The 23,663-nt window shown below is 45.5% G+C and overlaps 1 protein-coding gene and 1 long non-coding RNA gene across 4 annotated transcripts; one reads left to right on the top strand and one right to left on the bottom strand.

The window, feature by feature from the left end:
* Positions 1-126: 126 nt before the first annotated feature.
* Positions 127-8,483, bottom strand: LOC115131017 (tumor necrosis factor ligand superfamily member 10-like). 3 transcript variants are annotated; one of them, XM_065019322.1, is made up of 7 exons: positions 8,052-8,483; positions 6,362-6,502; positions 5,215-5,260; positions 4,763-4,894; positions 3,398-3,633; positions 2,060-2,199; positions 1,595-1,683 (listed from the first exon to the last, which is right to left on the bottom strand). In XM_065019322.1, the coding sequence occupies exons 1-6, from the start codon at positions 8,166-8,168 to the stop codon at positions 2,098-2,100; spliced, it is 774 nt and encodes a 257-aa protein (XP_064875394.1). In that variant the 5' UTR covers positions 8,169-8,483; the 3' UTR covers positions 1,595-1,683; positions 2,060-2,097. The 3 variants fall into 3 exon arrangements, with proteins under 3 accessions (XP_064875392.1, XP_064875393.1, XP_064875394.1); XM_065019320.1 differs by lacking the exon at positions 2,060-2,199 and having other exon boundaries at positions 127-1,683; positions 8,052-8,471; XM_065019321.1 differs by lacking the exon at positions 2,060-2,199 and having other exon boundaries at positions 127-1,683; positions 4,763-4,879; positions 8,052-8,467.
* On the top strand, positions 7,371-20,115 carry LOC135572165 (uncharacterized). Its single transcript, XR_010464045.1, has 2 exons — positions 7,371-8,008; positions 18,660-20,115. It is a non-coding gene; the product is annotated as an uncharacterized LOC135572165 (long non-coding RNA).
* The last annotated feature ends 3,548 nt before the right edge of the window (positions 20,116-23,663 follow it).

The raw sequence follows: 23,663 nt of genomic DNA, 5'->3' as shown, positions 1-23,663 counted from the left end.
GTTCTGTCTAAATGATGTCCCTGTCCTATTAGTTTCTGCTGTCTCCAGCTGTCGTTTTGTTTCCCTCGGGCATTAAAAACCTGTAATATACATGGAACATATTTCCACAAAAAAGAAAATCAAAACCTAAGTTGTGTTGTTTATTTTTGACACTTACACCAAAGCAAAATGAAATAGAGTATTTAAAGTCCAATAAAATAATCACAAATTGCTTCACATGACTTACCATGCACAATGCATACCTCCACCCTCCTTTGTCCTGTGTAGTCAGGTCACCTGCAGTCTTTAGTATGACCACTAGTAGTCAGTAACATCTACCCACCAGCAGGTGGCGTGAGATAATGTCCACACATAAGACGCCTTGACCCAAGTCTGTTTTGTTGTGATAGATTGGTACTGAATGCTTACTGCTATACATGACTACAAGCGATGGTAGCCTATATTAGTTTCTTTGGTGTCTTTATTGTGCACATTTACAGACATGTTTTCTACATGAACATGAGAGCAGTTGGACTCGAGCACAAGTGATTAACATCAACAACCTATTTAGTGTGTGTCTCCATGTTCACTTCCACAGCCACACACATATCTGGATCTACAGGAGTCATGAACGAACGGTAAAATGACTCAAACCCCCCCTCCAGTGAGGCGGGTTAACTGGTAACCCTGTCCAGACCTCTCCGCTTGTCTGTAACTATGGATATATACATCAGTCCATCATCTGTCGGGAGAATCAGTAAATCTTTTAGTAAAGTGAATATTACCCATGTCCTAACACTGGTTCCCATAGTGACAGTCGGTCTGGGCTACAGTACAGTAGGCCTCCTGGGTCATGGCCTTAAACATCTATACTGTGAAACAAAGTGGAAAAGTGCTGTATTGAATGTGTGGTCGCAGGCGGTGTTACTCAGGTCAGAGCTTGGGGTCGTGTTAAAAATATGACAGGCTACAATCAAACATTCAATGTCCATACAGTTATAACACAGAACCACAACACAAACACCCCACGTTCATATTTACATTAAAATCATCTGAGTTCAGACAAACAGGAGAAGGAGACTCATCCTTTTAGGACAGATGAAAAGAGTACTAAGACTTATTCACAATCATCGCCTCACTTTTCATTGGTTGATTATTGGTAATTTGTCCAATGAAGTTCTAAAGCAGATGTTGAACCCCTACCTCACGCCACTCAGCTGCTTTTCATCCAATCAACACAGGCCTGCTGGGCTTGGACACAGCTCATTGGATGAGCCATGAGCGAAGGCTGGATCCTAGGCACCTGGGTGTGGTTGGATAACCACACAAGCTCCGCTCACATGTCCAGCAGGGTCGCAGAGCTTAAAGCTTTGTACAACACACACACACACACACAGCTCTCAAATGATTTGTCAGCACACACACATGGCTCCCAAACAGTGTGTATCCCAGGTTCCAGCCCTCTGAGTCACCATACAGACGAACCCCTGACCTCTAGCTGACCAGGAAAGCCCCGAAGAAGCTGCTCCTCTCATCCATGTCGATGGCGGAGGCATTGCTAACGGTGACGAGGAGGTGATCTCCGGCAGCCAATGGGAACAGCCCCCCCTGGTGGGCGGAGTGCAGAGAAAACTGGGAGTCCCGGGACCAGCAGGAGGTCCTGCTTGTCTTCATCAGCAGGATGGGTACCGGGTAGGAGGACACCTGGTGGAGGAGACAGCACCATCACTACAACTACCTTCCATAAACTCTCACGATATCATATACGGTTGGAGTCATTAAAACTCGTGTCTCAACCACTCCACAAATTTCTTGTTAACAAACTATAGCTTTGGCAAGTCGGTTAGGACATCTACTTTGTGCATGACACAAGTAATTTTTCCAACAATTGTTTACAGAGATTATTTCACGTATAATTCACTGTATCACAATTCCTGTGGATCATAAGTTTACATACACTAAGTTGACTGTGCCTTTTAAACAGCTTGAAAATTCCTGAAAATTATGAAATGGCTTTAGAGGCTTCTGACATAATTTGAGTCATTTGGAGGTGTACCTGTGGATGTATTTCAAGGCCTACCTTCAAACTCGGTGCCTCTGCTTGACATCATGGGAAAATCAAAAGAAATCAGCCAAGACCTCAGAAAAAAATTGTAGACCTTCACAAGTCTGGTTCATCCTTGGGAGCAATTTCCAAACGCCTGAAGGGACCACATTCATCTGAACAAACAATAGTACGTAAGTATAAACACCATGGGACCACGCAGCCATCATACCGCTCAGGAAGGAGATGCGTTCTGTCTCCTAGAGACGAACATCCTTTGGTGCAAAAAGTGCAAATCAATCCCAGAACAGAAAAGGACCTTGTGAAGATGCTGGAGGAAACAGGTTCAAAAGCATCTATATCCACAGTAAAACGAGTCCTATGTCGACATAACCTGAAAGGTCGCTCCGCAAGGAAGAAGCCACTGCTCCAAAACCGCCACAAAAAAGCCAAACTACCGTTTGCAACTACACATGGAGACAATAGAGAAATTTCCTCTGGTCTGATGAAACAAAAATATAACTTTTTGGCCATAATGAGCATCGTTATGTTTGGAGGAAAAAGGGGGATGGTTGCAAGCCGAAGAACACTATCCCAACCGTGAAGCATGGGGGTGGCAGCATCATGTTGTGGAGGTGCTTTGCTGCAGGAGGGACTGGTGCACTTCACAAAATAGGTGGTATCATGAGGGAAGAAAATTACGTGGCTATATTGAAGCAACATCTCAAGACATCAGTCAGGAAGTTAAAGCTTGGTCGCAAATAGGTCTTCCAAATGGACAATGACCCCAAGCATACTTCCAAAGTTGTGGCAAAATGGCTTAAGGACCACAAAGTCAAGGTATTGGAGTGGCCATCACAAAGCCCTGAACTCAATCCTATAGAGCATTTGTGGGCAGAACTGAAAAAGCGTGTGCGAGCAAGGAGGCCTACAAACCTGACTCAGTTACACCAGCTCTGTCAGGAGGAATGGGACAAAATTCACCCAACTTATTGTGGGAAGCTTGTGGAAGGCTACCCAAAATGTTTGACCCAAGTTAAACAATTTAAAGGCAATGTTACCCAATACGAATTGAGTGTATGTAAACGTCTGACCCACTAGGAATGTAATGAATGAAATAAAAGCTGAAATAAATCATTCTGTCTACTATTATTCTGACATTTCACATTCTTAAAATAATGTGGTGATCCTAACTGACCAAAGACAGGGAATTTTTACTTGGATTAAATGTCAGGAATTGTGAAAAACTGAGTTTAAATGTATTTGGCTAAGGTGTATGTAAACTTCCGACTTCAACTCTAGCTATCCAAAATGTTAAAAACAAACGTTCTTATAGGACAAATGTTGAACACGACCGTGGCATCGTGAACTCACTTTCTTATAGACATACTGCAGCATGGGTCTCCCCCTCTGCTCCCTGTCCTCTTCCTCCCCCTCCTCTCCCTCGGGGTGGGTGTGTCTGAAGTAGGTCTGGGCATAGATATAATAGAGTCCTGGGCGAGGCACCACCAGCTCCCCGTCAACCAATCGGACTTCCTGAAGGAATGCCAGCCCATTATGCCCCTCCCACCATGAGATCTTCTGCCCCTGCACACGCTGCCCCGGGGAACCTGTGGCCAGACAGGAAGGAGAAAGGCGATAGTAGGCAGGGTCAAGGGTCAGGAGTTGGACAGAGCTAGGTCTTAAGACATAATACAATAGAATTGGTTGAGAATAGAACAGTCTACGGACAGTGAGTATACGAAACATTAGGAACGTCTCCCTAATATTGTGTGTTGCGCAATATTAGGAAGATATTGTGCAACACCCTTTTGCCCTCAGAACAGCCTCAAATCGTCGGGGCATGAACTCTACAAGGTGTCGAAAGTGTTCTACAGGGACTCTGGCCCATGTTGACTCCAATGCTCCAATATCAAGTTGGCTGGATGTCCTTTGGGTGGTGGACCATTCTTGATACACAAGGGAAACTGTTGATGGTGAAAAACCCAGCATCGTTGCAATTCTTGACACAAACCTGTGCGCCTGGCACCTACTAACATACCCTATTCAAAGACATTTAAATCTTTTGTCTTGCCCATTCATCCTCTGATTGGCACACACACAATCCATGTCTCATGGCTTAAATATCCCTCTTTAACCTGTCTCCTCCCCTTCATCTACACTGATTGAAGTAGATTTAACAAGTGACATCAATAAGGGATCATAGCTTTCACCTGGATTCACCTGGGCATGGAAAGAGTAGATGTTCTTAATGTTTTGTCCACTAAGTGTAAATGGCCTCAATTCCCTCAATATATATTATTGAAAGTGTGTTATAAGATGACATAAATGGCAAAACAATAAAATAGTGTATGTCTACAGACTAGGCCTGGGCTATAAATGGAACACTTCACAGCGAGCTGTCAGTCTGTTCAGGGCTGGTGCATTCTACCAGATCTACCACTGGGATAAAAGCTCACATGGGATACATACTGCTTGCTGTCTGTATTACTAATTACTGTAGTGATATGGAATCACTTTGAAGCTCTCCTCTCCCCTCTCTCTGAAGTGTACACACGCACACCTGAAGAACACAGCACACACAGGTGTGAGACACATGGCCGCAGAGTCTAACCTGCATTCATCAAACTCTTAACACCAGGCTTCACAGGGTTATACACAAACACACACACACACACACACACAGTGTCACTGGCGTAGTTGCAGAGTGTGAAGGGTGAACATTGAAATAGGTCTCACCTCCTCCCTCCCTCTCTGCTTTAGGAGCCAAGCTGCCAGTGACGTGGGCAGCGATTTTGGGGCGAGAAGGAGCCTGGTCCTCCATCACCAGTGAGGGCAACACCCTGGACACCTCATCTGACAGAGAGAGAGCTAGAACATCAATTAGTTGTCCTAGTCAAACATCTGTCAGGGATAACAACATAAAACCTGTAAAATGGACATTCCCGTTAAAGGTTACTTGTATGTAGTAGTTTACTAGCGTCCTGTCCATAGCTGGAAGTTGTACATCAAGCCTCCTCACGCTACAGAAACTGGAGATAGGCTCCTCACTCCTGCCCTCTGAACAAGGCTTGCTTACTTATTACTATGTTAGCTTTACTAATGCAAATCCCAGTCCGACAGGGAACAGGGTGCCGTTTTGCCCTAGTTCTTTGTCCTAGTTCTATAGGTCAGACAGGTCATTATCTCACCTCTAACTGCTGAGGAGATCTCCCTCTGATATCGCTGAGACAAAGACTGAAGAGAGAGAGAGACAGATAGAGAGAGAAGGGGGAGAGACAGACAGAGAGAGAGAGAGAGAGAGAGAGAGAGAGAGAGAGAGGGGTGACAGACAGAGGCAGACAGAAAGACGGAGAGAGAAGGAAGAGAAAGACAATTTATTTAACATATTTCAAATAAAAGCCCAAACCTTCTTGAAAACAGTGTGTGTGAGTGTGTCTCTGGCCAGGTGAGTACATTCCAGTGCTGATTAAACCACAGTGGATCCCATCCCAGACTGCACTACAAAGACCCCATTGTATGTCTGAAACTTTTCTGAGGCGAGTGAAGTTGCTGATCTTTGGTCAGTTTTGCGTTTGGTTAAGGTTAGGATTAAGGGTGAGTAATCTTATCCTAGATCTGTGGATAGTGGTATATTATATATGGAGCCCCTCCGTCCAATCAGAAGACCTGGGACCCTGCGAGGCGGATATCTACTCGATGAGGATGTCTGTTACCTTCTCTATGAGGATGTGTGTTACCTTCTCTATGAGGGTGTGTGTTACATTCTCTATGAGGGTGTGTGTTACCTTCTCTATGAGGATGTGTGTTACCTTCTCTATGAGGATGTGTGTTACCTTCTCTATGAGGGTGTGTGTTACCTTCTCTATGAGGATGTGTGTTACCTTCTCTATGAGGATGTGTGTTACCTTCTCTATGAGGGTGTGTGTTACCTTCTCTATGAGGGTGTGTGTTACCTTCTCTATGAGGGTGTGTGTTACCTTCTCTATGAGGGTGTGTGTTACCTTCTCTATGAGGGTGTGTGTTACCTTCTCTATGAGGGTGTGTGTTACCTTCTCTATGAGGGTGTGTGTTACCTTCTCTGTGAGGGTGTGTTACCTTCTCTATGAGGGTGTGTGTTACCTTCTCTATGAGGGTGTGTGTTACCTTCTCTATGAGGGTGTGTGTTACCTTCTCTATGAGGGTGTGTGTTACCTTCTCTATGAGGGTGTGTGTTACCTTCTCTATGAGGGTGTGTGTTACCTTCTCTGTGAGGGTGTGTGTTACCTTCTCTATGAGGGTGTGTGTTACCTTCTCTATGAGGATGTGTGTTACCTTCTCTATGAGGATGTGTGTTACCTTCTCTATGAGGATGTGTAGTTGCTGTGTGACCTGCCAGCAGGGGTCTCCTCTCCCCTCGGTGGAGGAGCGTACGTGTCCCCTTCTGAGGTCGGCCCGTGTCAGACACGACACACTGCTCCTTGCAAACATCTCCTTCATCTGAACAACACACACAATTAAATACTACACACCTCCTTCCACTGAACAACAAAGAGTGTAGGCTAACGTTGTTAGGGATTCTTGGGGGACCAGAGTTGAGAACACTGCATCATAAACAGTTGTTTACTTCACTTCCTCAAGTTACACTGTAATCAAAGGAATATTGCCATGTTCAAATGGAGTGTCTGTCTGTACACGTCTTCATAACATTTCTCTGTCGCTGTTCTTTAGGTTTCAGTTTCCTGTTGTATACAGGTTGGTAATGATTAACAGCCATAACCACTGATCCTACTCCCTCACTCATTCACTCACTCACTCACTCACTCACTGACAGACAGACAGACAAGCGGAGAGAGGGGGAGTACAGACAAGCGGAGAGAGGGCGAGTACAGGGAAGCGGAGAGAGGGGATACAGGGAAGCGGAGAGAGGGGAGTACAGGGAAGCGGAGAGAGGGGATACAGGGAAGCGGAGAGGGGGATACAGGGAAGCGGAGAGAGGGGGAGTACAGGGAAGCGGAGAGAGCGGAGAGGGGAGTACAGGGAAGCGGAGAGAGGGGGATACAGGGAAGCGGAGAGAGGGGGAGTACAGGGAAGCAGAGAGGGGGAGTACAGGGAAGCAGAGAGAGGGGGAGTACAGGGAAGTGGAGAGAGGGAGAGTACAGGGAAGCAGAGAGAGGGGGAGTACAGGGAGGTGGAGAGAGGGAGAGTACAGGGAAGCAGAGAGGGAGAGTCAGCATTGTTGCTCAATCATTATGGAAAGAATCCAGGTTACACAGCTGCATGAGAGAACACAAAGAGCCTAACAATAGTCAAACATTTACAATTTCAACACCACTTGGACAATGCACTTAGAATACACTTAATGTTCCCTGCTAAAACAAGGTTAAACAATAAGAAAACAATACCATTGGACAATTGGCATATCAACAAAGTTTTCTTGCAGTCAATCTTTTGCTCTCCGGGATCCTTGGGATGTCCTAACTAATGTTACCCCATTGAAGTTTAACTTTAAAATGTTTAGGGTTAGAGTAAGTTAGGGGGTAATGTAGGGGTTCGGGTTAAGGTTAGGGTTTAGGCTAGGGACATCCCAAGGCTTCCAGACAGCACTAACCTTCTGCAGTTCTCTGCATAGAACTTCCTTATTCCCAGGGCACATCACATCACTACAACACAAACACTCCTTATCTTACAGAATGCACTGAGCGTTCGCTGCACGCGCAGGCAATGTTTATTACAACCAACAAACAAGTCAGGGAAATCATTTGCAGAGCAACAACTTTTCATGCAAAAGCTTTATTGGAACAGAACTACTTTCTCCGACTGTGTGCGATTTAGCACAGCACAGCACAACATCGCATAATCACAAGGTAAACAACCCATATCAAGCCTGGATCAAATTAATTTAAAATACTTTCAACATACATCATTTAGTTTGCCCGAAACAATGGAGCCAATGGAATAGTCATAACACTGCAATATCCAAGCTCCATCAAGCGACCTTATATGGTAAGTGTATTTTTGCTACTCCTATTTTTCACCCGGTTCTTACCGTGTTGAGAACATTAGTGAAGTATAGCACGGTGACAGTAACGGCCACGGTCTGCACCAGAATCGCAGCGAGCAGCAGAACCCCGAGAAATGAGACGCCGCTTGAGCCTCCCGCCATACCGAACACCGCCTCGCGCCCTTCTCTGTTCCGCTCCGGTTCCAGAACAAAAACGGAGTAGAAGGTAGCTAACTTCTGTCCCCCCTCCCTCCAGCAAAGAGTGAGAGAGTGAGAGGCAGAGGGAGGAGAGGGAAAGTAATTGTCAGGACAGCATGCAAAGCCACGGTGAAGAAAAAGTATTGGAGGAACTTTCGGTTCTGGCTAAAAAATAAACCAAACCTGGAATGCAATTATTATTACGCTAGGAAGTCAGTTTGCTACATAGATATAGACAACATATCTATGTTCGGCCTACCAACATCTGCACTTCTTTCTTTGTAGGCATAGACGTATAGCGTGTCAATAAGTTACGTTTTTATTATTCCATTGTTCTATTCTAAAAGAGAAACAGGATTTTTGTGTCTGGTTAATAAATGGACCTTGTTTCTCAGTTCTGTATCTTAAACATCTGGCCTCAATATGTGCTCGGGCGGTTTTTTTTGGTCGGTCGGGCCCCCATTTTTAGGAACTCCGTTGGGGTCTCAACTTACTGTTGAGAGTTAAAATAGTAGAACGCACAATGTGCAATTTCGACATTTGGTAGCGCATCAGCAGCTTTTTCTTGTTATGTCAGTCACTCAGTTATCCCATGTCAGATTTCTTCTTTAGATTGCTAGGTAAACTAGTCTAGCTATAAACCTTGTAGTAGGCCTAATCAGCACTAATTGACCAACCGGGCACGCAGGGAATGTGCCCTGGGGCCCTGACCTCCAGGGGGGCCTTATTGATTTAGTTAGTCACTCTCACTCAGATATCATATGAACATGGAATAAGTCATGGCAAAATGTGAATAGCAGGAAATTAGCTTTAAAACTGCTGCAGTTTCTCTCACCCCAAAATGAGTAGGATTGCATGAAATTATTTTAAATCTCCCTTAGGGACCCAAAAAAGCTAGAGGCACTGGTGTGTGTGTGTCTGGGTCTGTCTCATCCGGGGGGGACTTGGGGAGGTCTGGGTCTGTCTCATCCAGGGGGATTGGGGAGGCCTGGGTCTGTCTCATCCAGGGGGACGTGGGGATGTGTGGGTCTGTCTCATCCAGGGGGACTTGGGGAGGTCTGGGTCTGTCTCATCCAGGGGGACTTGGGGAGGTCTGGGTCTGTCTCATCCAGGGGGACGTGGGGAGGTCTGGGTCTGTCTCATCCAGGGGGACTTGGGGAGATCTGGGTCTGTCTCATCCAGGGGGACTTGGGGAGGTCTGGGTCTGTCTCATCCGGGGGAACTTGGGGAGGTCTGGGTCTGTCTCATCCAGGGGGACTTGGGGAGGTCTGGGTCTGTCTCATCCAGGGGACTTGGGGAGGTCTGGGTCTGTCTCATCCAGGGGACTTGGGGAGGTCTGGGTCTGTCTCATCCAGGGGGACTTGGGGAGGTCTGGGTCTGTCTCATCCAGGGGGACTTGGGGAGGTCTGGGTCTGTCTCATCCAGGGGGACTTGGGGAGGTCTGGGTCTGTCTCATCCAGGGGGACTTGGGGAGGTCTGGGTCTGTCTCATCCAGGGGGACTTGGGGAGGTCTGGGTCTGTCTCATCCAGGGGGACTTGGGGAGGTCTGGGTCTGTCTCATCCAGGGGGACTTGGGGAGGTCTGGGTCTGTCTCATCCAGGGGGACTTGGGGAGGTCTGAGTCATAGAGTCATCATCACTATTATATGGGGCCCTCGAGTGGCGTAGTGGAGTCTCATAGGGCGGTGCACAATTGGCCCAGCATCGTCCAGGTTAGGGTTTGGCCCGAGGGAGGCCGTCATTGTAAATAAGAATTTGTTCTTAACTGACTTACCTAGTTAATCATTAAAAAAATTGTTATCCCTGCTGAGAGTGGCTAGTCTCAGTTTATCTATGATGTTACGTACACACACATACCACACACAATGTCCACCCCAAAATCACTTTTTTAAAGGAACTTGACTATTTGCTCTCTTCCCCTCTTTCTCTTTCCCTCTCTCTTCCCCTCTCTCCCACCTCACTCCCCACTCTCTTCCCCTCTCTCCCACCTCACTCCCCACTCTCTTCCCCTCTCTCTCTTCCCCTCCCCTCTCTTCCCTTCCCACACCCCTCTCTGCCTCTGTTCCTCTGCCTTTCTTTCCTTCCCATCTCTTCCCCTCCCTCTCTTCCCCTCCTTCTCTCCCCCTCCCTCTCTTCCCCTCCTTCTCTCCCCCTCCCTCTCTTCCCCTCCTTCTCTCCCCCTCCCTTTCTTCCCCTCCGTCTCTCCCCCTCCCTCTCTTCCCCTCCTTCTCTCCCCCTTCCTCTCTCCCCTCCTATCTCTTCCCCTCCCTCTCTTCCCCTCCTTTCCTCCCCCTTCCCCTCCTTCTCTCCCCCTTCCTCTCTACCCTCCTATCTCTTCCTCTCCCTCTCTTCACCTCCCCTCTCTTCCTCTCCCTCTCTTCCCTTCCCATCTCTCCCCCTGCCTCTCTCCCCCTGCCTCTCTTCCCCTGCCTCTCTCCCCTTCCTCTCTCCCCTCCTATCTCTTCCTCTCCCTCTCTTCCCTTCCCATCTCTCCCCCTTCCTCTCTCCCCCTGCCTCTCTTCCCCTCCCCCTCTACCCTTCCCCTCTCTCAACCTCTCATACTCCACCTCTTTCTTACCTCAGTCCTCTCTCCATCCATTCTACCTCTCTCCATCCATCCTACCTCTCTCCATCATCCTACCCCTCTCCATCCATTCTGCCTCTCTCCATCCATCCTACCTCTCTCCATCCATCCTACCTCTCTCCATCCTCTCTCCATCCATCCTACCTCTCTCCATACATCCTACCTCTCTCCATCCATCCTACCTCTCTCCATCTATTCTATCTCTCTCCATCTATTCTACCTCCATCCATCCATCCTCTCTCTCTCCCTCCCCTCCCCCTCTCTCCCTCTACACCTTGGTGTTGACATGACCTCCTCAGAATTCTCTCCCAGCTAAACAATTCAGCCAATCAAATGGCTCTATAACACACACACACACACACACACACACACTGACCATGACCATGGCAGTTTATCTGGCACATGCACACCCCAGGGGGGTGGGACGAGGGAGACAATATAATGGGCCAATTGAACGATTGGGAAAGCAGAGAACTGACCAATGGCCGAAGAGGAAATTTGGGGTTTTCCAGAGTTCTGTTTTTGGCATCGTTTATTTTCGCTGACGCCAGGAAAAGCCCCAACTGAGACACAATGTGCTCCTAAAGATGATCTACAGACTCTGTGTGTGTGTGTGCACAGTAAAAACCTATACTGAACAAAAATATAAACGCAACATACAACCATTTCTAAGATTTTGCTGGGTTAACAGTTCATGTAAGAAAATCTGTCAATTGAAATGAATTCATTAGTCCCTAAATTATGGATTTCACATGACTGGGCAGGGGCGCAGCCATGGGTGGGTCTGGGAGGGCATAGGCTCAACCACTTGGCAGCCAGGCCCACCCACTTCGGAGCCAGGTTCAGCCAATCAAAATTAGTTTTTCTCCACAAAATGGCTTTATTACAGACAGGAACGCTCCTCAGCCCCCCCCCCTTCTCTAGAACGACATTGGAGGCAGCTTATGTTAGTGAAATGAACATAAAATTATCTGGCGACAGCTCTGGTGGATCTTCCTGCAGTCAGCATGCCAATTGCACACTCCCTCAAAACTTGAGACATCTGTGCCATTGTGTTGTGTGACAAAACTGCCTTTTATTGGCCACAGCACAAGGTGCACCTGTGTGATGTGCATGCTGTTTAATCAGCTTCTTGATATGCCACACCTGTCAGGTGAATGGATTATCTTATCTTATCTAAACAAATATGTCAACAACATTTGAGAGAAATGAGCTTTTTGTGTGTGTGGAACATTTCTGAGATCTTTTTTATTTCAGCTCATGAAAATGTACATGTTGTGTTTAGATTTTGCCAGTGTAGTTGTTTCATCTCATTATTATAAAGTAACTGGTACCACAGCTTTTTGTTGTTGTTTACTCTTCGTTCCAAGTGTTAAATGAACATATGATCAAAAACATCATTTAAAATTGACTGAATTCTTCTAAAGATTTGGGACAATTTTTTTTGTTCAGTTAACGTTTGGACCGAAAAGTTGAGTAAACAAAACAATAATGTATAATACAACTAGATTTGTGTTACCGTGTGTGTGTTACTGTGTGTGTGTGTGTGTTAACTAGCACTATTGTAATAGGAGCTGCTAACTCAATGCCTCATTTCACTTCAGGAATCAAGGAGAGAGGGGTAGAGAGGGGTGAGCTCTATGAGATACAATTACATACCATATGTGGGGGATGTCAGAGTGTGTGTGTGTCTGGGGGGGTCTGACTCAGTGTCTGAGCCCTTAGATACAGACTGTCTTTATGTTGATCCAGATCTTTTACTCACCCGAAGCCTTCGCTCTTTCTACCCCTTTTCCTCCCATTCTCCCCCTCCCTCCCTCCCTCCCTCCCCCCCTCCCTCCCTCCCTCCCCCTCCCTCCCTCCCTCTGTCAGAAAGCAGTGAACAATGTAACCTTTACTCAGTGATAATGTTCTCCTATCACATTCCCACACCATGCTCTCCCACACTTCTCTTTCCACATTCTCTCCATTTTCTCTTTGTTTTCTTTTGAAATAAATCGTCCAGCAGCAAGTGATTAACGGGTTACTCCCCGGGGCACGGAGACTGACTCCCAACACGAGTTCAGGGACACACACACACACACACACACTACACACAAACTACACACTCAGATGTGTTGAGAGAGCATGTACCTCCTCATCCTCTACTGTCATGTGATGGGTCATGTGATGGTCTGGATCCACTGTTCCTCAGGTCTTGAGAAAGAAAGGAGAGGTAGAAAGAGGAAGAGAGAGGAAATGAGAGGTAGAAAGAGGAAAGGACAGGTAGAAAGAGGAAAGGAGAGGTAGAAAGAGGAAGAGACAGGAAAGGAGAGGTAGAAAGAGGAAGAGACAGGAAAGGAGAGGTAGAAAGAGGAAAGGAGAGGTAGAAAGAGGAAAGGAGAGGTAGAAAGAGGAAGAGACGGGAAAGGAGAGGTAGAAAGAGGAAAGGAGAGGTAGAAAGAGGAAGAGACAGGAAAGGAGAGGTAGAAAGAGGAAGAGACAGGAAAGGAGAGGTAGAAAGAGGAAGAGACAGGAAAGGAGAGGTAGAAAGAGGAAAGGAGAGGTAGAAAGAGGAAGAGAGAGGAAAGGAGAGGTAGAAAGAGGAAAGGAGAGGTAGAAAGAGGAAGAGACAGGAAAGGAGAGGTAGAAAGAGGAAAGGCGAGGTAGAAAGAGGAAAGGAGAGGTAGAAAGAGGAAGAGACAGGAAAGGAGAGGTAGAAAGAGGAAAGGAGAGGTAGAAAGAGGAAGAGACAGGAAAGGAGAGGTAGAAAGAGGAAGAGACAGGAAAGGAGAGGTAGAAAGAGGAAGAGAGAGGAACGGAGAGGTAGAAAGAGGAAAGGAGAGGTAGAAAGAGGAAAGGAGAGGTAGAAAGAGGAAATGAGAGGTAGAAAGAGGAAAGGAGAGGTAGAAAGAGGAAAGGAGAGGTAGAAAGAGGAAGAGAGAGGTAGAAAGAGGAAGAGACAGGAAAGGAGAGGTAGAAAGAGGAAAGGAGAGGTAGAAAGAGGAAGAGACAGGAAAGGAGAGATCGAAAGAGGAAAGGAGAGGTAGAAAGAGGAAAGGAGAGGTAGAAAGAGGAAAGGAGAGGTAGAAAGAGGAAGAGACGGGAAAGGAGAGGTAGAAAGAGGAAAGGAGAGGTAGAAAGAGGAAAGGAGAGGTAGAAAGAGGAAAGGAGAGGTAGAAAGAGGAAGAGACAGGAAAGGAGAGGTAGAAAGAGGAAAGGAGAGGTAGAAAGAGGAAGAGACAGGAAAGGAGAGGTAGAAAGAGGAAGAGACAGGAAAGGAGAGGTAGAAAGAGGAACGGAGAGGTAGAAAGAGGAAAGGAGAGGTAGAAAGAGGAAGAGAGATGAACGGAGAGGTGGAAAGAGGAAAGGAGAGGTAGAAAGAGGAAGGGAGAGTTAGAAAGAGGAAAGGAGAGGTAGAAAGAGGAAAGGAGAGGTAGAAAGAGGAAGAGACAGGAAAGGAGAGGTAGAAATAGGAAAGGACAGGTAGAAAGAGGAAAGGAGAGGTAGAAAGAGGAGACAGGAAAGGACAGGTAGAAAGAGGAAGAGACAGGAAAGGAGAGGTAGAAAGAGGAAGAGAGAGGAACGGAGAGGTAGAAAGAGGAAGAGAGAGGTAGAAAGAGGAAGAGACAGGAACGGAGAGGTAGAAAGAGGAAGAGACAGGAAAGGAGAGGTAGAAAGAGGAAGAGACAGGAAAGGAGAGGTAGAAAGAGGAACGGAGAGGTAGAAATAGGAAAGGAGAGGTAGAAAGAGGAAATGAGAGGTAGAAAGAGGAAAGGAGAGGTAGAAAGAGGAAAGGAGAGGTAGAAAGAGGAAGAGAGAGGTAGAAAGAGGAAGAGACAGGAAAGGAGAGGTAGAAAGAGGAACGGAGAGGTAGAAATAGGAAAGGAGAGGTAGAAAGAGGAAATGAGAGGTAGAAAGAGGAAAGGAGAGGTAGAAAGAGGAAAGGAGAGGTAGAAAGAGGAAGAGACAGGAAAGGAGAGTTAGAAAGAGGAAGAGACAGGAAAGGAGAGGTAGAAAGAGGAAAGGAGAGGTAGAAAGAGGAAGAGAGATGAACGGAGAGGTGGAAAGGAGAGGTAGAAAGAGGAAAGGAGAGGTAGAAAGAGGAAAGGAGAGGTAGAAAGAGGAAGAGACAGGAAAGGAGAGGTAGAAATAGGAAAGGAGAGGTAGAAATAGGAAAGGAGAGGTAGAAAGAGGAAGAGACAGGAAAGGAGAGGTAGAAAGAGGAAAGGAGAGGTAGAAAGAGGAAAGGAGAGGTAGAAAGAGGAACGGAGAGGTGGAAAGAGGAAAGGAGAGGTAGAAAGAGGCAAGGAGAGGTAGAAAGAGGAAAGGAGAGGTAGAAAGAGGAACGGAGAGGTGGAAAGAGGAAAGGAGAGGTAGAAAGAGGAAAGGAGAGGTAGAAAGAGGAAGAGACAGGAAAGGAGAGGTAGAAAGAGGAAATGAGAGGTAGAAAGAGGAAATGAGAGGTAGAAAGAGGAATGGAGAGGTAGAAAGAGGAAGAGACAGGAAAGGAGAGGTAGAAAGAGGAAGAGACAGGAAAGGAGAGGTAGAAAGAGGAAGAGAGAGGAACGGAGAGGTAGAAAGAGGAAAGGAGAGGTAGAAATAGGAAAGGAGAGGTAGAAAGAGGAAGAGACAGGAAAGGAGAGGTAGAAAGAGGAAAGGAGAGGTAGAAATAGGAAAGGAGAGGTAGAAAGAGGAAGAGACAGGAAAGGAGAGGTAGAAAGAGGAAAGGAGAGGTAGAAATAGGAAAGGAGAGGTAGAAAGAGGAAAGGAGAGGTAGAAAGACGAAGAGACAGGAAAGGAGAGGTAGAAAGAGGAAAGGAGAGGTAGAAAGAGGAAGAGACAGGAAAGGAGAGGTAGAAAGAGGAAGAGACAGGAAAGGCGAGGTAGAAAGAGGAACGGAGAGGTAGAAAGAGGAAAGGAGAGGTAGAAAGAGGAAGAGAGATGAACGGAGAGGTGGAAAGGAGAGGTAGAAAGAGGAAAGGAGAGGTAGAAAGAGGAAGAGACAGGAAAGGAGAGGTAGAAATAGGAAAGGAGAGGTAGAAATAGGAAAGGAGAGGTAGAAAGAGGAAGAGACAGGAAAGGAGAGGTAGAAAGAGGAAAGGAGAGGTAGAAAGAGGAAAGGAGAGGTAGAAAGAGGAACGGAGAGGTGGAAAGAGGAAAGGAGAGGTAGAAAGAGGAAGAGAGATGAACGGAGAGGTGGAAAGGAGAGGTAGAAAGAGGAAAGGAGAGGTAGAAAGAGGAAAGGAGAGGTAGAAAGAGGAAAGGAGAGGTAGAAAGAGGAAGAGACAGGAAAGGAGAGGTAGAAAGAGGAAATGAGAGGTAGAAAGAGGAAATGAGAGGTAGAAAGAGGAAAGGAGAGGTAGAAAGAGGAAGAGACAGGAAAGGAGAGGTAGAAAGAGGAAAGGAGAGGTAGAAAGAGGAAGAGAGAGGAATGGAGAGGTAGAAAGAGCAAAGGAGAGGTAGAAATAGGAAAGGAGAGGTAGAAAGAGGAAGAGACAGGAAAGGAGAGGTAGAAAGAGGAAAGGAGAGGTAGAAATAGGAAAGGAGAGGTAGAAAGAGGAAAGGAGAGGTAGAAAGAGGAAGAGACAGGAAATGAGAGGTAGAAAGAGGAAAGGAGAGGTAGAGAGAGGAAAGGCGAGGTAGAAAGAGGAAAGGAGAGGTAGAAAGAGGAAAGGAGAGGTAGAAAGAGGAAAGGAGAGGTAGAGAGAGGAAAGGAGAGAGAGAAAGAGGAAAGGAGAGGTAGAAAGAGGAAAGGAGAGGTAGAAAGAGGAAAGGAGAGGTAGAAAGAGGAAGAGGCAGGAAAGGAGAGGTAGAAAGAGGAAGAGACAGGAAAGGCGAGCGTAAGAGACAGAAAATGAGAACAGGTTCCCCAAGTTTCAACCTGAGAGGCCATCTCCTGCCTGAAGGCTTCAGCTACGATTCAACACACACACACACTCACATAGCTGACATGTCTGAGTGTAAGTGTGTGTGTGTGTGTGATTTTACCCTCTATCAATAGAGAGGTGTGTCACTCTCAGTTCAGCTACAAACATCCTGGAGATTCAAACTGCATTCTTTAACACAGAACAGCCCACACACGCACGTACGTGTGCACACACATATTTTTCCTTTAAAACCGGAAGAACTCTTTTCACCTTGAAATACAGAACTATTACTAAGACAAAGTCCTATCTGAACCAACACCGACCACTGAAACTTTATCTAAGTCCAAGAGAAAAATGTGAAACAAGTACAGACACAGTCAGGCTAAATAACATATAAATCTACATTTTATAGTCAGGCTCAACAGATAAATCTATCTTTTATAGTCAGGCTCAACAGATAAATCTACATTTTATAGTCAGGCTCAACAGATAAATCTATCTTTTATAGTCAGGCTCAACAGATAAATCTATCTTTTATAGTCAGGCTCAACAGATAAATCTACATTTTATAGTCAGGCTCAACAGATAAATCTATCTTTTATATTCAGGCTCAATAACAGATAAATCTACATTTTATAGTCAGGCTCAACAGATAAATATAGATTTTATAGTCAGGTTTAATAACAGATACATATATATTTTATAGTCAGACTCAACATAGTCAGGCTCAATAACAGATATGTAAATACATATTTTATAGTCAGACTCAACAGATTAATATATATTTCATAGTCAGGCTTAATAACAGATATATATATATATATATAATAGTTGGACTAAAAATATAAATATAGATTTTATAGTCAGGTTTAATAACAGATACACATATATTTTATAGTCAGGCTTAATAATAGATACATATATATCCGGCTACCCGGATAAAGCACTAAATAAACTTCAGTTAGTGCTAAACACGGCTGCTAGAATCCTGACTAGAACCAAAAAATTTGATCATATTACTCCAGTGCTAGCCTCTCTACACTGGCTTCCTGTTAAGGCAAGGGCTGATTTCAAGGTTTTACTGCTAACCTACAAAGCATTACATGGGCTTGCTCCTATCCATTTTTCCGATTTGGTCTCCTGCCGTACATACCTACACGTACGCTACGGTCACAAGACGCAGGCCTCCTAATTGTCCCTAGAATTTCTAAGCAAACAGCTGGAGGCAGGGCTTTCTCCTATAGAGCTCCATTTTTATGGAATGGTCTGCCTATCCATGTGAAAGACGCAGACTCGGTCTCAACCTTTAAGTCTTTATTGAAGACTCATTTACATTTACATTTACATTTAAGTCATTTAGCAGACTCATCTCTTCAGTAGGTCCTATGATTGAGTGTAGTCTGGCCCAGGAGTGTGAAGGTGAACGGAAAGGCACTGGAGCAACGAACTGCCCTTGCTGTCTCTGCCTGGCCAAGTCCCCTCTCTCCACTGGGATTCTCTGCCTCTAACCCTATTACAGGGGCTGAGTCACTGGCTTACTGGTGCACTTCCATGCCGTCCCTAGGAGGGGTGCGTCACTTGAGTGGGTTGAGTCACTGACGTGATCTTCCTTTCTGGGTTGGCGCCCCCCTTGGGTTGTGCCGTGGCGGAGATCTTTGTGGGCTATACTCGGCCTTGTCTCAGGATGGTAAGTTGGTGGTTGAAGATATCCCTCTAGTGGTGTGGGGGCTGTGCTTTGGCAAAGTGGGTGGGGTTATAGCCTGCCTGTTTGGCCCTGTCCGGGGGTATCGTCGGATGGGGCCACATTGTCTCCCGACCCCTCCTGTCTCAGCCTCCAGTATTTATGCTGCAGGAGTTTATGTGTCGGGCGCTAGGGTCAGTCTGTTATATCTGGAGTATTTCTCCTGTCTTATCCGGTGTCCTGTGTGAATTTGAGTATGTTCTCTCTAATTCTCTCTCTCTCTCTCTCTCTTTCTTTCTGTCTTTCTCTCTTTCTTTCTTTCTTTCTCTCTCTCTCTCGGAGGACCTGAGCCCTAGGACCATGCCTCAGGACTACCTGGCCTGACGACTCCTTGCTGTTCCCAGTTCACCTGGCCATGCTGCTGCTCCAGTTTCAACCTGTCCCAGACCTGCTGTTTTCAACTCTCTAGAGACAGCAGGAGCGGTAGAGATACTCTGGATGATCGGCTATGAAAAGCCAACTGACATTTACTCCTGAGGTGCTGACCTGCTGCACCCTCGACAACCACTGTGATTGTTATTATTTGACCCTGCTGGTCATCTATGTACATTTGAACATATTGGCCATGTTCTGTTATAATCTCCACCCGGCACAGCCAGAAGAGGACTGGCCACCCCTCATAGTCTGGTTCCTCTCTAGGTTTCTTCCTGGGTTCTGGGGAGTTTTTCCTAGCCACCGTGCTTTTACACCTGCATTGCTTGCTGTTTGGGGTTTTAGGATGGGTTTCTGTACAGCACTATATTTTATAGTCAGACTCAACAGATAAACATATATTTCATAGTCAGGCTCAATAACAGGTACAGATATATATTATAGTCAGACTCAACAGATGAATATATATTTTATAGTCAGGCTCAACAGATAAATATATATTTTATAGTCAGGCTCAACAGATAAATATATATTTTATAGTCAGGATCAACAGATAAATATATATTTTATAGTCAGACTCAACAGATAAATATATATTTTATAGTCAGACTCAAAAGAAGTATATATTTTATAATAAGGCTCAATAACAGATACATGTATATTTTATAGTCAGGCTTAATAACAGATACATATATATTTTATGTACATATATTCATAAATTTACATTCTCAGTGATATTCTGACCTTTGTGAGGTGAAACTCAAACTGAGGCCTTTGCTCCCTACAAGTTTACTCCGTTCATTTTTTTTGGAAGAGTTTTATAATCCTGTGTAGAGTGCAACAGTGCCACCCTCTGTCTAAAAGTGGTATTACACATCCAGGCCCAAAGCCATAGACCTTAAATATGACTCTTGCCAAACCTAATGCACATTCAACTGTAGCCAACAAACATCTGTAAAAAAGGGAGAAAAAAAACTGCATAATACATCAAACCATGAACAGCTATGTACATAAGTGTTTATATATTCTTAATTCCATTCATTTTTTTTTCGATTTGTATGTATAGAGTATTGTATTGTGTAATTGTTAGATATTACTTGTTAGATATTACTGCACGGTTGGGAACTAGAAACACAATAATTTTGCGACACCTGCAATAACATCTGCTAAACACATGTATGTGGCCAATAAAACTTGATTTGAAAGGAGGATTTTAGACGTTTTAAAAAGAAAATAAGAGAATTTGGAATACATGAAATACCTGGCCCTATATGGCTCTACTCTTTTTACACACCTGTTCCTGAATGAATCCTTTGATTACTTTATATCACACAAATATTCCTTATAATAAAAACACATGTTTGTTCTTTGGTCAATGTTTTCTGTCTCTCTGCACGTAGATCCTTTATATATACAATACTTTTTCAAAAAAGGCTTCAAGCTCAGAGGTCATTTCAGCTTGTCTGGTCTCCTACTGTATCAGAATCTGTTTCACTGGTCCTGTACCCTGGTAAAACCCTGTTTCACTGGTCCTGTACCCTGGTAAAACCCTGTTTCACTGGTCCTGTACCCTGGTAAAACCCTGTTTCACTGGTCCTGTACCCTGGTAAAACCCTGTTTCACTGGTCCTGTACCCTGGTAAAACCCTGTTTCACTGGTCCTGTACCCTGGTAAAACCCTGTTTCACTGGTCCTGTACCCTGGTAAAACCCTGTTTCACTGGTCCTGTACCCTGGTAAAACCCTGTTTCACTGGTCCTGTACTCTGGTAAAACCCTGTTTCACTGGTCCTGTACCCTGGTAAAGCCCTGTTTCAATGGTCTTATACCCTGGTAAAGCCCTGTTTCAATGGTCTTAAACCCTCGTAAAGCCCTGTTTCAATGGTCCTGTACCCTGGTAAAGCCCTGTTCCTCAGAGGCTGTAGTTGGAACATGTAGTGAAGTCTGTTTTTTTCTGCTGCCTGCTTCCCTAAACTTGGAATGATCCAATAAATAAATACAACATATTGCACAAGCCAGAGTCCACACATCTGTGCCTGTTGGTCAGTCTTTCAGTGTATCAGACTTATCACAGCTTTTAAATCCGCTTCCATTCACAGCTGTCAGTTCACTGTCTTTGCATTTAACAACCACAGGATCAGGTAGGTAGAAGGAAAGTGGAATGGGAGGTGTGGTTGCCTGATTGCCTAGACTTTTTCGACCTAGAGGTGCTACAGGATCTGCTCTTATAGAGTTATAGATTGTTGTTTCTCAACATAACCAGGGTTCTATAGCGTTCTGTGGTGTTCTACAGGTTGAGGTCCAGTCAGTAGATGTAGTTGCCCAACAGAGGACCAAAATGGCTCAAAGGAGAACACCATGCAGCCGTGGAAACCGTCGTCATAGTGATCACTGGTAACCATGATGCCCTCATCCTGTAGTCTCCTGTCGTACGTCAACCCATTGTCCCTCAGAAGTCACTACGTAACGCTCGTAGCGTTGTACCCAGAACCCCCGGGGTTCTGCGAGCAACGTCGCCGATAAGACGTCCACCAACCCGACACTTCCCCCGTGACCTCCCAGACGTCCACCAACCCCGACACTTCCCCCGTGAACTCCCAGACGTCCACCAACCCCGACACTTCCCCCGTGACCTCCCAGACGTCCACCAACCCGACACTTCCCCCGTGACCTCCCAGACGTCCACCAACCCGACACTTCCCCCGTGACCTCCCAGACGTCCACCAACCCCGACACTTCCCCCGTGACCTCCCAGACGTCCACCAACCCCGACACTTCCCCCGTGACCTCCCAGACGTCCACCAACCCCGACACTTCCCCGTGACCTCCCAGACGTCCACCAACCCCGACACTTCCCCGTGACCTCCCAGACGTCCACCAACCCCGACACTTCCCCCGTGACCTCCCATGATCCAGTCCACATGCCAAAGGGTTGATAGTGCAGTTGGTGTTTGGCCAGGAGCTGAGTGGTCCAAGTGAGATGGGAACGGATGGAGGGAGGAATGGAGGTATGAAATAGGGAGGAGGAGGAGGAGAGGAGATGAGTGTGAGTGTTCGCACTCAGACTGTTCACACTCATACTGTTCGTACTCAAACTGTTCACACACATACTGTTCACACTCACACTCATACTGCTCACACTCACACTAATACTGTTCGTACTCAAACTGTTCACACTCATACTGCTCACACTCACACTCATACTGTTCACACTCATACTGTTCACACTCACACTCATACTGTTCACATTCATACTGTTCACACTCATACTGTTCACACTCATACTGTTCACATTCACACTGTTCACACTCACACTGTTCACACTCATACTGTTCACACTCATACTGTTCACACTCACACTCATACTGTTCACACTCACAGTCATACTGTTCACACGCACACTGTTCACACTCACACTGTTCACACTCATACTGTTCACACTCACACTGTTCACACTCATACTGTTCATACTCATACTGTTCACACTCATACTGTTCACACTCATACTGTTCACACTCACACTCATACTGTTCACACTCATACTGTTCACACTCACAGCCATACTGTTCACACGCACACTGTTCACACTCATACTGTTCACACTCACACTGTTCACACTAATACTGTTCACACTCATACTGTTCACACTCATACTGTTCACACTCAGACTCATACTGTTCACACTCACACTCACATTGTTCACACTCATACTGTTCACACTCATACTGTTCACACTCATACTGTTCACACTCACACTCATACTGTTCACACTCACACTGTTCACACTCACACTCATACTGTTCACACTCATACGGTTCACACTCACACTCATACTGTTCACACTCATACTGTTCACACTCACACTAATACTGTTCACACTCACACTCATACTGTTCACACTCATACTGTTCACACTCACAGTCATACTGTTCACACGCACACTGTTCACACTCATACTGTTCACACTCATACTGTTCACACTCAGACTCATACTGTTCACACTCACACTCACATTGTTCACACTCATACTGTTCACACTCATACTGTTCACACTCATACTGTTCACACTCACACTCATACTGTTCACACTCACACTGTTCACACTCACACTCATACTGTTCACACTCATACGGTTCACACTCACACTCATACTGTTCACACTCATACTGTTCACACTCACACTAATACTGTTCACACTCACACTCATACTGTTCACACTCATACTGTTCACACTCACACTCATACTGTTCACACGCATACTGTTCACACTCATACTGTTCACACTCAGACTCATACTGTTCACACTCACACTCATACTGTTCACACTCACATTGTTCACACTCATACTGTTCACACTCACACTCATACTGTTCACACTCATACTGTTCACACTCACACTCATACTGTTCACACTCATACTGTTCACATTCATACTGTTCACACTCACACTCATACTGTTCACACTCACACTCATACTGTTCACACTCACACTGTTCACACTCACACTCATACTGTTCACACTCATACGGTTCACACTCACACTCATACTGTTCACACTCATACTGTTCACACTCACACTAATACTGTTCACACTCATACTGTTCACACTCATACTGGTCACACTCAAACTGTTCACACTCACACTCATACTGTTCACACTCACACTGTTCACACTCATACTGTTCACACTCACACTCATACTGTTCATACTCACATTCATACTGCTCACACTCATACTGTTCAAACTCATACTGTTCACACTCACACTCATACTGTTCACACTCATACTGTTCACACTCGCACTGTTCACACTCATACTGTTCACACTCACACTGTTCACACTCATACTGTTCACACTCACACTCATACTGTTCACACTCATACTGCTCACACTCATACTGTTCAAACTCATACTGT

Source organism: Oncorhynchus nerka, linkage group LG6 (genome assembly GCF_034236695.1).
Source record: "Oncorhynchus nerka isolate Pitt River linkage group LG6, Oner_Uvic_2.0, whole genome shotgun sequence".
NCBI lineage: Eukaryota > Metazoa > Chordata > Actinopteri > Salmoniformes > Salmonidae > Oncorhynchus > Oncorhynchus nerka.
This window is presented reverse-complemented; position numbering and strand designations above follow the sequence as displayed.

Bases quoted from the DNA above. Each gene is read 5' to 3' on its own strand.
- LOC115131017 (XM_065019320.1), bottom strand. From the start codon at position 8,168: ATGGCGGGAGGCTCAAGCGGCGTCTCATTTCTCGGGGTTCTGCTGCTC. The intron at 6,503-8,051 runs GTAAGAACCGGG...TGTGTTGTTCAG, and splicing joins TCACTAATGTTCTCAACACG to ATGAAGGAGATGTTTGCAAG. The intron at 1,684-3,397 runs GTGAGTTCACGA...CTCCTCCACCAG, and splicing joins TGCAGTATGTCTATAAGAAA to GTGTCCTCCTACCCGGTACC.